General features: G+C 36.8%; 1 protein-coding gene across 3 annotated transcripts in view; it reads left to right on the forward strand.

Annotated features, from left to right (window-relative positions):
* LOC125025664 (phosphofurin acidic cluster sorting protein 1-like) overlaps positions 1-12,500 on the forward strand; it is a 193,310-nt gene that overhangs the window by 171,379 nt on the left and 9,431 nt on the right. Inside the window, exons 5-13 of one of the 3 annotated variants that reach the window (XM_047613779.1) lie at positions 480-643; positions 894-996; positions 1,244-1,399; positions 8,620-8,761; positions 9,098-9,242; positions 9,488-9,699; positions 9,828-9,982; positions 10,287-10,494; positions 12,146-12,385. In XM_047613779.1, the coding sequence (XP_047469735.1) occupies positions 480-643; positions 894-996; positions 1,244-1,399; positions 8,620-8,761; positions 9,098-9,242; positions 9,488-9,699; positions 9,828-9,982; positions 10,287-10,494; positions 12,146-12,385 (1,525 nt within the window). The remainder of the gene's footprint in view (positions 1-479; positions 644-893; positions 997-1,243; positions 1,400-8,619; positions 8,762-9,097; positions 9,243-9,487; positions 9,700-9,827; positions 9,983-10,286; positions 10,495-12,145; positions 12,386-12,500) is intronic. The other 2 variants (XM_047613780.1, XM_047613781.1) reach the window with 2 other exon arrangements.

Consider the following 12,500-nt stretch of genomic DNA (forward strand, 5'->3'; position numbering starts at 1 on the left):
AAAGAAATGATATCCCTAAAAGATTGCTACCTCTCAAGCATTGCTCGTAGTAAATCATATTTGTTTTTAAGTACTGTAAAAATTCCATCAAGTTAAGGAGGATGATTACAATCTCACAAGCCCTAATTTGTTCATTAAATGATTGGTCGCTCTTTTCAAATCCCTTGTTAGTTAACTAATTGTTCAGATGAAGAATGTTTGATTTGCTGATATTTAGCTGAAGGTGTTTTTAGAGAAGAGTTGTTATAGGTTACATTTTCTTCTAGTTATTGAGAGGTGCTATATCATTTTTATATAAATGAGGTCTGTTGGATTATGTATATAACACAACATTAATTTGCAATATCCTAGAGATTATTATGTTTATTGGACTTTAATTTAAAGAGCAATGTTAGCATACTTTGGCTTATCTAATTAAAGTATAAAAAATAGGAAACCTGGCCTTTTGTAAATACATTCAAATTCTCTAAACACTGCAGATCGTTCCGTAGATCTTGTGGAGGTGTACAGCGATGACGACGAGGATTACAGTTCCCAGGATGAAGGCAGTGACTCAGAGCCAATACTAGAGGACGGCTCAAGAAGGACACACCATCATTTGCGATCAAACACACGATCGAAGAGTTTACCCCCCAATGCTCGGGTTAGTGGATATTGTCAACATTATCGTCTTCATCATCGTCACTGTTGTAGTTACTGTCGTATTTGTGATCATTCTATTACCAGTATTATTATCAGTGCAAGTTAATAATTGTATTTCTATTTTATTATTTCATTTTCTTTATGCTATATCACTTTATAGACTTCTTAGGATTAGTCTAGATGAAAGCCAAACGTGTGTTAGTTTACCTTTCATTAGATTATGCATTTCAAAATGTATGTTTCTCTTTCAGCAAAGAAACCTAAAACAAAGGTTCATTGCATTGCTCAAGAGATTTAAAGTTCCTGAAGCCTTACAGGCATTTGATCAGGACCAGGAGCTTGATCCCAGAACTGGTAAGTATTTCACACACAAAAAGATCAAATGTATATTTCCCCATGAGATACATTTTTGATATACAGATAACTGAGGCATTCTCCAACTAACTATAATATGCAGATAAAAAAATAACAAAGATTCATGTAATATGTTCCTGGTGAATGTTGTAATGACAAACAAGAATGGCCACCAATTTTTCATATTTTTGGCATCATGTATTTTGTTTTTCTTTTTTTCTGAGAGAGGAATAATATTTTTCTGCAGGTGGTGAAGTAGATGAAGCAGAAATTGAAGACCTCTTTGATGAACTGGAAGATCTTAGCGACTCTGGCCCTGAAGTGGACACTATCTCCATAACGTCAACCCCCAAACCGTCACTGCGGCCATACTTCTCGTCTTCTCGATCTCTACTTAATGAAGGTCTCAGTATGTTAGCTTGGGAGGGCATTATGCAGCAGGACTGGCACAATCAAAGAGTGTTAATTTAAGTGGATAATATAGGGACTGCAAGGAAAGAGAAGGTAATGGAGGAGAGAAGGGAGGTTCATATACATGAAGGTGAAAATGGGGATTCTTTTGGGAGACTTTGTGGTTACGATTCTGGGAAAAGTGAATTGGTTGTAGAGGCTGCTCTACATATCAATTCCAGGTAAGGAGTGTAAGTAGAATGTTGGTATTACTGAGGTATGATTTGGGTTTAAAGTGATGTTAAATTTGAAGTGTTAATGATGAAGTCTGAAAATGTTAATGGATGTGATCTTTTTTGGCATCAGATATTTATTTGGCAGTAAAGACAGCACTGCATGGAGCATCAGATTATACTTTGTTTCACACCGTACAATGATAGTATACCTCCTAAAGAATGATATAGAAATTCCTGACATAAAATGAATGCACAAGGTTCACTGATGTTCAAAACGCAAAAGAACATGGTTTAATTAGGGAATTCACCTCTCAGTCTCTGGTAAATCTTCTGTAAGCATAAGATAAGTGAACTGAATAAGCATGATTAGATTTCTTTAAAAAATATTATACACATAACTACAGGATGAATGAATTATAAAGATAAATTATTGTTATATCCTTTTACTTGATCTTATGCTAACATTTGCAACTCACAGTAGCTGATTTTTTTTTTTTTTTTTTTTTTTTTTTTTTTTTTTTTTTTTTTTTGCACAGTTTTCTACACATAATAATATAAATATGTAAATATTTGTTGTTAAATTACAATCATTCATAGTAAAATAATGGCATGTTATTTATATGTTATTTGAAATTTTTGCTTTTGTGTGCAAGCTGATATTGTATATACTGTACACATCAGGTATATTTTCGCTGATGGGAAGAATGCAAGTGTTTGTTATAGTAGGTTGCTAAGAAAGGTAAACTAGGTGTTGGGACTTTGCATTTTTCCCCCATAGGTCCGTTAAGATTAAGGTTTGAAAGTAGATAATGGCAAACATTTAGATTTTTTACTCTGATATTTTGAAGCCTATGATCATTTCACATGGTTTTCAATAAGATAAAGGGAATCAGGACTCTTGAACTAAAGTCATTGTAGCTCAAAGTAGAACTTTGAATTGTATTATTTCCATAAATCTTCAGTTCATCATTTCTGTACACTGAAGACTGATTATTCATCAGTCTTTTCTTTTTTTTTCTTTTTTTTTCAAGAAAATCACATAATTATTTCTTATCATATCTTAATTTTTACCATGAAAGCAATGTATGTAAATACTTTCTCTCATTATGCCATTTAAGAGAAAACCATGTCATAACATATTTATTTATTCTTCATTTTTGAAGAAGAGTCTCATGGACAACTCCAAGAACTATTTGGTAGGATATTTTGATTTACAGCTCTCCAAATGAAGTTAATTCTGCCAGAGTGAGTAGTGAATTTGGATCAGATCAGTGTACACTTTGTTGCCTGTCTAAGCCCCCACCCATCTCCCCTAGGAAAGAAGGAACTTCAGATAAAAAACAAACTTGTGATTTTTAAATTTGAAAGGATATATCTTGTGACTTTAGTTTTTCATTAGTATTAATCTGTTCAGTACCAGGAATATATATGGTGCTTTTAAAAGCTGATGATATTGATTGAAATGAAGATTATTACTCTTTTGTATTGTACATCAAAATTCATCATGGATCCGGGGATCTTGAGGTTTTAACTGTTTGTGTTTAATTTTCCCAGGTGTGATAGCCTTGTATTGCTGAGGTTCTGTTCATATTCTGTGATTGGTGATCAGGCATTTGGAATCATTTTACCCAGCATTGCTTTTAATGGTGGCCAGAATACCAGAAAGGAAAAGAATTACTAAAATTGAATAGGAGGATCTGTAATAGGAACAAGAGCTGTATACGGAAAGAATAGACATTTTCCATAGAGAATATATTTGTTTCTTCTTTTTATAACTTGATTAGCCTTGATTGGCAACATAGTGTCTTGGCTGGTAAAATAAGGTCTCTCTCTCTCTCTTGCTCTCTTTCTTGCTCTTTCTTAGTTTTGCTCTCACTCTCTTGCTCTCTCTCTTGCTCTCTTTCTTGCTCTTTCTTAGTTTTGCTCTCACTCTCTTGCTCTCTCTCTTGCTCTCTTTCTTGCTCTTTCTTAGTTTTGCTCTCACTCTCTTGCTCTCTCTCTTGCTCTCTTTCTTGCTCTTTCTTAGTTTTGCTCTCACTCTCTTGCTCTCTCTCTTGCTCTCTTTCTTGCTCTTTCTTAGTTTTGCTCTCACTCTCTTGCTCTCTCTCTTGCTCTCTTTCTTGCTCTTTCTTAGTTTTGCTCTCACTCTCTTGCTCTCTCTCTTGCTCTCTTTCTTGCTCTTTCTTAGTTTTGCTCTCACTCTCTTGCTCTCTCTCTTGCTCTCTTTCTTGCTCTTTCTTAGTTTTGCTCTCACTCTCTTGCTCTCTCTCTTGCTCTCTTTCTTGCTCTTTCTTAGTTTTGCTCTCACTCTCTTGCTCTCTCTCTTGCTCTCTTTCTTGCTCTTTCTTAGTTTTGCTCTCACTCTCTTGCTCTCTCTCTTGCTCTCTTTCTTGCTCTTTCTTAGTTTTGCTCTCACTCTCTTGCTCTCTCTCTTGCTCTCTTTCTTGCTCTTTCTTAGTTTTGCTCTCACTCTCTTGCTCTCTCTCTTGCTCTCTTTCTTGCTCTTTCTTAGTTTTGCTCTCACTCTCTTGCTCTCTCTCTTGCTCTCTCTCTTGCTCTCTTTCTTGCTCTTTCTTAGTTTTGCTCTCACTCTCTTGCTCTCTCTCTTGCTCTCTTTCTTGCTCTTTCTTAGTTTTGCTCTCACTCTCTTGCTCTCTCTCTTGCTCTCTCTCTTGCTCTCTCTCTTGCTCTCTTTCTTGCTCTTTCTTAGTTTTGCTCTCACTCTCTTGCTCTCTCTCTTGCTCTCTTTCTTGCTCTTTCTTAGTTTTGCTCTCACTCTCTTGCTCTCTCTCTTGCTCTCTTTCTTGCTCTTTCTTAGTTTTGCTCTCACTCTCTTGCTCTCTCTCTTGCTCTCTCTCTTGCTCTCTCTCTTGCTCTCTTTCTTGCTCTTTCTTAGTTTTGCTCTCACTCTCTTGCTCTCTCTCTTGCTCTCTTTCTTGCTCTTTCTTAGTTTTGCTCTCACTCTCTTGCTCTCTCTCTTGCTCTCTTTCTTGCTCTTTCTTAGTTTTGCTCTCACTCTCTTGCTCTCTCTCTTGCTCTCTTTCTTGCTCTTTCTTAGTTTTGCTCTCACTCTCTTGCTCTCTCTCTTGCTCTCTTTCTTGCTCTTTCTTAGTTTTGCTCTCACTCTCTTGCTCTCTCTCTTGCTCTCTTTCTTGCTCTTTCTTAGTTTTGCTCTCACTCTCTTGCTCTCTCTCTTGCTCTCTTTCTTGCTCTTTCTTAGTTTTGCTCTCACTCTCTTGCTCTCTCTCTTGCTCTCTTTCTTGCTCTTTCTTAGTTTTGCTCTCACTCTCTTGCTCTCTCTCTTGCTCTCTTTCTTGCTCTTTCTTAGTTTTGCTCTCACTCTCTTGCTCTCTCTCTTGCTCTCTTTCTTGCTCTTTCTTAGTTTTGCTCTCACTCTCTTGCTCTCTCTCTTGCTCTCTTTCTTGCTCTTTCTTAGTTTTGCTCTCACTCTCTTGCTCTCTCTCTTGCTCTCTTTCTTGCTCTTTCTTAGTTTTGCTCTCACTCTCTTGCTCTCTCTCTTGCTCTCTTTCTTGCTCTTTCTTAGTTTTGCTCTCACTCTCTTGCTCTCTCTCTTGCTCTCTTTCTTGCTCTTTCTTAGTTTTGCTCTCACTCTCTTGCTCTCTCTCTTGCTCTCTTTCTTGCTCTTTCTTAGTTTTGCTCTCACTCTCTTGCTCTCTTTCTTGCTCTCTCTCTTGCTCTCTCTCTTGCTCTCTTTCTTGCTCTCTCTCTTGCTCTCTTTCTTGCTCTCTCTCTTGCTCTCTTTCTTGCTCTCTCTCTTGCTCTCTTTCTTGCTCTCTCTCTTGCTCTCTTTCTTGCTCTCTCTCTTGCTCTCTTTCTTGCTCTCTCTCTTGCTCTCTTTCTTGCTCTCTCTCTTGCTCTCTTTCTTGCTCTTTCTTAGTTTTGCTCTCACTCTCTTGCTCTCTCTCTTGCTCTCTTTCTTGCTCTTTCTTAGTTTTGCTCTCACTCTCTTGCTCTCTCTCTTGCTCTCTTTCTTGCTCTTTCTTAGTTTTGCTCTCACTCTCTTGCTCTCTCTCTTGCTCTCTTTCTTGCTCTTTCTTAGTTTTGCTCTCACTCTCTTGCTCTCTCTCTTGCTCTCTCTCTTGCTCTCTTTCTTGCTCTTTCTTAGTTTTGCTCTCACTCTCTTGCTCTCTCTCTTGCTCTCTTTCTTGCTCTTTCTTAGTTTTGCTCTCACTCTCTTGCTCTCTCTCTTGCTCTCTTTCTTGCTCTTTCTTAGTTTTGCTCTCACTCTCTTGCTCTCTCTCTTGCTCTCTTTCTTGCTCTTTCTTAGTTTTGCTCTCACTCTCTTGCTCTCTCTCTTGCTCTCTTTCTTGCTCTTTCTTAGTTTTGCTCTCACTCTCTTGCTCTCTCTCTTGCTCTCTTTCTTGCTCTTTCTTAGTTTTGCTCTCACTCTCTTGCTCTCTCTCTTGCTCTCTTTCTTGCTCTTTCTTAGTTTTGCTCTCACTCTCTTGCTCTCTCTCTTGCTCTCTCTCTTGCTCTCTTTCTTGCTCTTTCTTAGTTTTGCTCTCACTCTCTTGCTCTCTCTCTTGCTCTCTTTCTTGCTCTTTCTTAGTTTTGCTCTCACTCTCTTGCTCTCTCTCTTGCTCTCTCTCTTGCTCTCTTTCTTGCTCTTTCTTAGTTTTGCTCTCACTCTCTTGCTCTCTCTCTTGCTCTCTCTCTTGCTCTCTCTCTTGCTCTCTCTCTTGCTCTCTCTCTTGCTCTCTTTCTTGCTCTTTCTTAGTTTTGCTCTCACTCTCTTGCTCTCTCTCTTGCTCTCTTTCTTGCTCTTTCTTAGTTTTGCTCTCACTCTCTTGCTCTCTCTCTTGCTCTCTCTCTTGCTCTCTTTCTTGCTCTTTCTTAGTTTTGCTCTCACTCTCTTGCTCTCTCTCTTGCTCTCTTTCTTGCTCTTTCTTAGTTTTGCTCTCACTCTCTTGCTCTCTCTCTTGCTCTCTTTCTTGCTCTTTCTTAGTTTTGCTCTCACTCTCTTGCTCTCTCTCTTGCTCTCTTTCTTGCTCTTTCTTAGTTTTGCTCTCACTCTCTTGCTCTCTCTCTTGCTCTCTTTCTTGCTCTTTCTTAGTTTTGCTCTCACTCTCTTGCTCTCTCTCTTGCTCTCTTTCTTGCTCTTTCTTAGTTTTGCTCTCACTCTCTTGCTCTCTCTCTTGCTCTCTTTCTTGCTCTTTCTTAGTTTTGCTCTCACTCTCTTGCTCTCTCTCTTGCTCTCTTTCTTGCTCTTTCTTAGTTTTGCTCTCACTCTCTTGCTCTCTCTCTTGCTCTCTCTCTTGCTCTCTCTCTTGCTCTCTTTCTTGCTCTTTCTTAGTTTTGCTCTCACTCTCTTGCTCTTATTTTACTACATGGTATATATCATAACTATTGTGTGTAATCCATGCCTGAGAAGATTGTTATCAATTTTATTTTTGTTTTCTTGAGATGTAGCTCATTTTACAGTTTTAACCTGACCTACTCAGTGAGATGAACCATTTAAAAATCTTGAGTTTGCAGAGGCAAAGCTAACTTTCTTAATGTCAACACAGGGGGTACTTACCTGCGGTTGAAGGTGCCAGGTGCGTTGCGTCCTCGTGGTGTCAAAGGTTCTCATTGGCTGTTCCGTTTGGCTGGTGTTGTTGTTACTTGTAGTTTTGGAATGACATTTTTTTTTTTATTGGGTTTCTTAAAAAAGATTCTGTCATCTCCTGTTTAGTTTCTACCTTGACGGGCCTTGATATGGAGCAAAACAGCCTGTGTCCAAAAGAGCAGAGCAGTTTGGAAGATTATTCATCAGAGCTTGTGGAATACAAAGGCTTTTTCTAACAAGCCTCTTTGATGTCATTTCATTCATATCAACACTCGTATTACCTTTTGATGGCATTTCACTTGTACAAACAAACAACTAGGAAGCTTTATCACTAACAATTGATAAACTGCATTATTTTTCTAGTTTGCTATAAGTCTTATGCAGTATTTATGAAACTGCAAACAAGTTATGAAGCTGTCTAGTTGTTGTATGTACTTGTCCTACTCACTCCCAGATGTTATTTCTTCTTAGCCATGTTCTTAATTGTTAACTCTATAATTTCTTCTCTTATGAAAGACATTTAAGCATTCTTTTTTTTTCTTATAAAAGAACTCCTCTTTGTATAGGGATATCTGTTTTGAAAATTTATTAAAAGATCATGTGGACTTGAATCAGATCCCAATGTCAGTGTAAAATTTATAGTGAAACAGACATAGATACTTTCACATTTATATTTCATGTGATTATTTCAGAATACAGTACCTTTTTACTTGTTTTGAATCATAGATTTTTTCTTAATGAGTACAAGGCCTTCTTATGTTCAAATGCAAAGAGGAGGTTTGATTATTAGGAGTCCTTTGGAAAATAATGCCAGGGAGCAAATGTTTCAAGAATCAGTAATATCTGGATTAAGTTGGTGAGATAAGAGTCCAAGTGCTGGGAATGTGTAATGTTATCCAGTCTGTAACTGTAGCCCATGAAAGAAAAGTATCAAAAGAAATGACTTGGAATTCACTATATGATTTTAGAGAGCATTAAAGGGCTTGATTGTATATCATAGTACATGCATATTATTGATACATGCAAGGACAATGCTTAAATGTGGCTAACTGTATGCATCTTGGAGGTATTCAGTGTTGACTTGTGAGGCACCATTGTTTATGTAAATATAACATATGTGTTTTTAGACCAGATTTTAGTAGTGTAGATCTGTGAAGAATTCTTGTAGAATAGATATTATTTTTGAGTGTTTGTGAACATTTATGAAAATGTCTAAAGATGGCCTTGTGTTTCACAATGTTATATATGTAATATGTGCATTTAGTATTATCATAAATTTTTCTGATTTGTATTTTTTTAACTCGAGGAACATTATATAGCTCTTACATTTTGCACTATTTCAGTAGTAATCACAAAACAGTCAGATTTGCTTATTCATAAGTTTGATTCCTGAGGGAATTCCATTGTAACAAGTGCTTCCCTTCTTAGCAGACAAAGTGGGCGCAGATAGACTGAGTGATGAAAGTAGCAAAAGAGCCGACAGCGATCACATGGAGAACTGGACGGATCAGGAGCACTCTGATCCACAGTGCTTAGCTTCATCTCCACCAAGAGAAGACAAAAATAAAAGGTATTGGGATTTAGTTTTTCATTGTTTTTACTTTAGTAGATTTATTTATTGGTTAGGAGTGTGTTAATGTTACTTTATAAATGTGAATAATGCAAAGAAAATCTAGAACACAGTCGGAATCTGCAACCTAAAGTTTAGCCAAAAGCTGAAAGCAAGAACTTCAAATTGTATTTGCATTTGTAATTAACTTGTGTGTTAAGGCAGTGCATCCTTGCACACTCAACTTTAATTTATGAATACATACACTATACATAAAAATACTTTATATACAATATTCCCTAACTGTAATTTAGCTTGAAGCTAGCAAAAGAAACTTAACCCCACAATGTTTTGCAGTAACAAGAACAAGTTGTTTAATAGAGACCGAAGTAACATGTCCCTGAAAGAGAGGAGGAGTGTGTCGTCTACGGGTGGATCGACACCTCGCCAGGAGAAGATGGTTGTTGAGAGGTCAAACTCAAGTGCAAATGTTGACTCTAGTGTAAGTCTATATTATCTTAAAAAAAGGTCTTGTTTAAGATTCATTGGTACATATGCAATAGTATTAGTAATATTCAACATCAGTACAATAATCTTATAACATAGAGTAATGTTAGAATTAGAATTAGAGCTATGAAAAAGTAAAGTGATTGTATTATAATTTTGATTATTTGAAATAGTGACAGTACAAGTAAAAATAGTTTTGTTTTAAGAGCTGCCTAGCCTGAAATTTTGCTCCATCTCTAGCCAAGGAAGGTGTTGTTAGAGCAGCTGGCTCGGGTACTACCAGTGGAGGATGTACAACTGCCGGATCATGTTGTGTTGGTGAACACAGGGGAGTCACACGGGCCTCTCCTGTCGGCACACCTCACAGAGCATGGCCACAGGGTGATCACTACCATGTCCATGGCTGATGTAAAGGCCACTGTCTCACACCTTGTCAACAAGCTCCAAAAATTGTAAGTTTTATTTATGTAATCTGTGCATTTGTAGATATATTTACATGAATTTAAGTTTTGTATTCTGCACACTCATTTAAATATCCCTGAAGCATATGATTTTCAATATTCCTCATTATCTGTTCCAGCTGCAACAGTAATGCCAAAGCCCCAGGCCCCATGAAAGTGGTGGTAGTGGGCTCTGATACCTACATTAGTTGCGTTTTGCGACCGTATGTCGACCAGTTCTCTTCCAAACCCCCGGACTTCCAAAACCACGTTAGATTTCTCATCATTCCTCTTGGTATGATTTTATGATTTTCTTTTTGTTCTTCATATTAAAACATGGTTGCCAAGATTTACCTGTTTTTTTATTAGAGGTTTGTCCTCCTTTTGAAATTTGAAATTTAATTTTTATCTAACTTAGGTGTGATTTAAAATCTAGGATATTTATATTATTATAAGATAGAACAATTAGAACATTCTAAAATTGTTTAGTTAATTATAAGAAATGTAACTTGTGTACATAGATGATAGATGTAAATATATTGATTAGATAAGATTTTTATTGATGAACTTAAAAAAAATATATATTACTTTTGTTGCAGGTGTAAATAGCCTAGCTAAGTACTTAGGATCTGTAGACTCTGTGTATGGTGCGGCCTTTGTCAGTGAATCTTGGCGAGAGGTTGTGGAGCGGTGGGAGAAGCCAGATGTGCAAGAGGTTGTTAATCGCATCCACCGCTACCTTACACAGGCTCAACACACGTTGCACCTTCCTATTGCTGAAGCTATGCTCACATATAAGGAAAAGAGGTGCGTTGGAATGAATCTTTGCTATAGATCTGACTTGTATATACCATTTTCTTGACATAGATATGGGCATTTTAGAGAAATGCAAGTGTTTTCTTTTCTTGTGTATTTTTTTGTCTTGTCTGTATGTATTCATATTTAGCTTGCTACATATCTGTTTACCTGTGCACTAGAAACATAAGCAAAGGCCAAAAGGGCATCAGAGATTAAGAATGGTATAGGAAGATAGCGAAAATAGAGAAAAAGAGTAAAGAAATTAGCAGAAGACAAGGAGAGAAGGAGAGAAGTGACAAGCAGACATTAGTTTTGGACCAAGTTGAAGGTCTTTACTGCTTATTAACACATTTATATCTAAATCAGTAATGTCAGCAGCAAAGCATGTTTTTCATAATTCTAGCATTGTGCATTAAAGGGCTTGGTACTATGTCATAACTAATTATTAGGACAAATTCCAGCTTTGAATGTGTGATGATGAAGTTAACACATTTACTTCCTATTGCCTTTTTTAGTCCAAGAGCTGGAACTCAACGTCTGAGCTGGCCTGTTTGGCACGTATCATCAGGAAGCAACATGTGTGTAGGGGAAAAATTTAATTGGCTTATAGGTTAAAGTTCTGAATATATAGCTTTTCCTTTGGTGTATTTTTATTGACAGAACCCGTAGAATGTACATTATTTCATCTCACACTTTTTATTGTTTTTATAGAATATAAATATATATTATCCACTGTTATCTCTAACTACAAGTTATCAGTTGCATGCATGACTTCTGAACAATACAATAAAGTTCATTTCATTGGTGCTAATAGCATACAGTAAATCAGCAAGGGATAATTGAGCAATCAGACTGATATACAAGAATATCAGGTGCTCTTGAGGAATGTTTGTAAATGATTTGTATACCACGGGCATAGTGACTAAGCCATTTCAGAGAGTTTGTTTATGGATGTTTTACTGTTCCCTGAAACAAACTTTTCAAAGGCCTCCTGTTGCTCTGGGATTGAGATATAGACCTGTTTTTCTTCCACACTTTTACATTATATAACAGTCAAGCTCCATGTTAACGTGATTAGAATAACCAGGATTTTCCAAATAGCTAATGTTATATTCATTGTCATATTAGGATTATATTTGATTTGTATTCTAAATGTTTTGGTAATTTTGGCAATGAATATTAAGAAAACGAAAAAATAACCTGAGATTTATCTAACATCTGGAATGTCTGTTTAAAGTCTTTCACTATAAATAGAAATAAGCTAGGGTTGTAATAAAATTTCTATAACTAGGTAATGTTTGAACTTCTAGTCTTGCTTTCATTTCTAAAGGAGATTGTGCCATAGATGTATTGATAGTGAATATTTGGAAAATAAAGGTTTGGCTTTTAAAATCTTGAATTACAGACAGTTTACCATTGCTTGGCTTTTTGCTTCGGGTCTTATTGACAGTGATATGTTAATATGTATACATTCAAAATATAATGGAAGTTTCTTTCACTGAATTAATGAGATTGAATCCAGGTTATAGTAATGAAAAACAAATGCAAAGTCAGAGGAAGAGGTTTTTGCTAAAGAACCAGAAAAAACTCATGTTATAATATCTGCTTGAATATTTCTTATCTGGCTAAAAGGTAATACATATTTCTGCTCAATTTTCAGTGGAGATGATGAATCGACGCAGGCCTTTGTGCCATTTATCATGGATGTGCGGTTGGGGAGTGGGGATGTGACTTCGTCCTCAGTTGACCTGGAGGAGCCCCTCTCAACGCCCACTGCAATCATCCTTCCTGGGTCGCCCCCAGCTGCATCCACACCCACCACTGGCCTCAGCATAGACAAAACTCGGGACAACACAACTCCTCCCTCCTCACCCAACATCAACAGCTCACACCTGGCCAAGTAAGGGAGGAAAAAAGTCCAAATAGATTTACAGAGTCACACTGAATCAGTGATAAAAAAAAAACAGTATCTGTATCAATAAATTTTTCAGTCTTGAAGAGAAAGATCAGGTGGT

This window comes from Penaeus chinensis, chromosome 5 (assembly GCF_019202785.1).
Source record: "Penaeus chinensis breed Huanghai No. 1 chromosome 5, ASM1920278v2, whole genome shotgun sequence".
Lineage (NCBI taxonomy): Eukaryota > Metazoa > Arthropoda > Malacostraca > Decapoda > Penaeidae > Penaeus > Penaeus chinensis.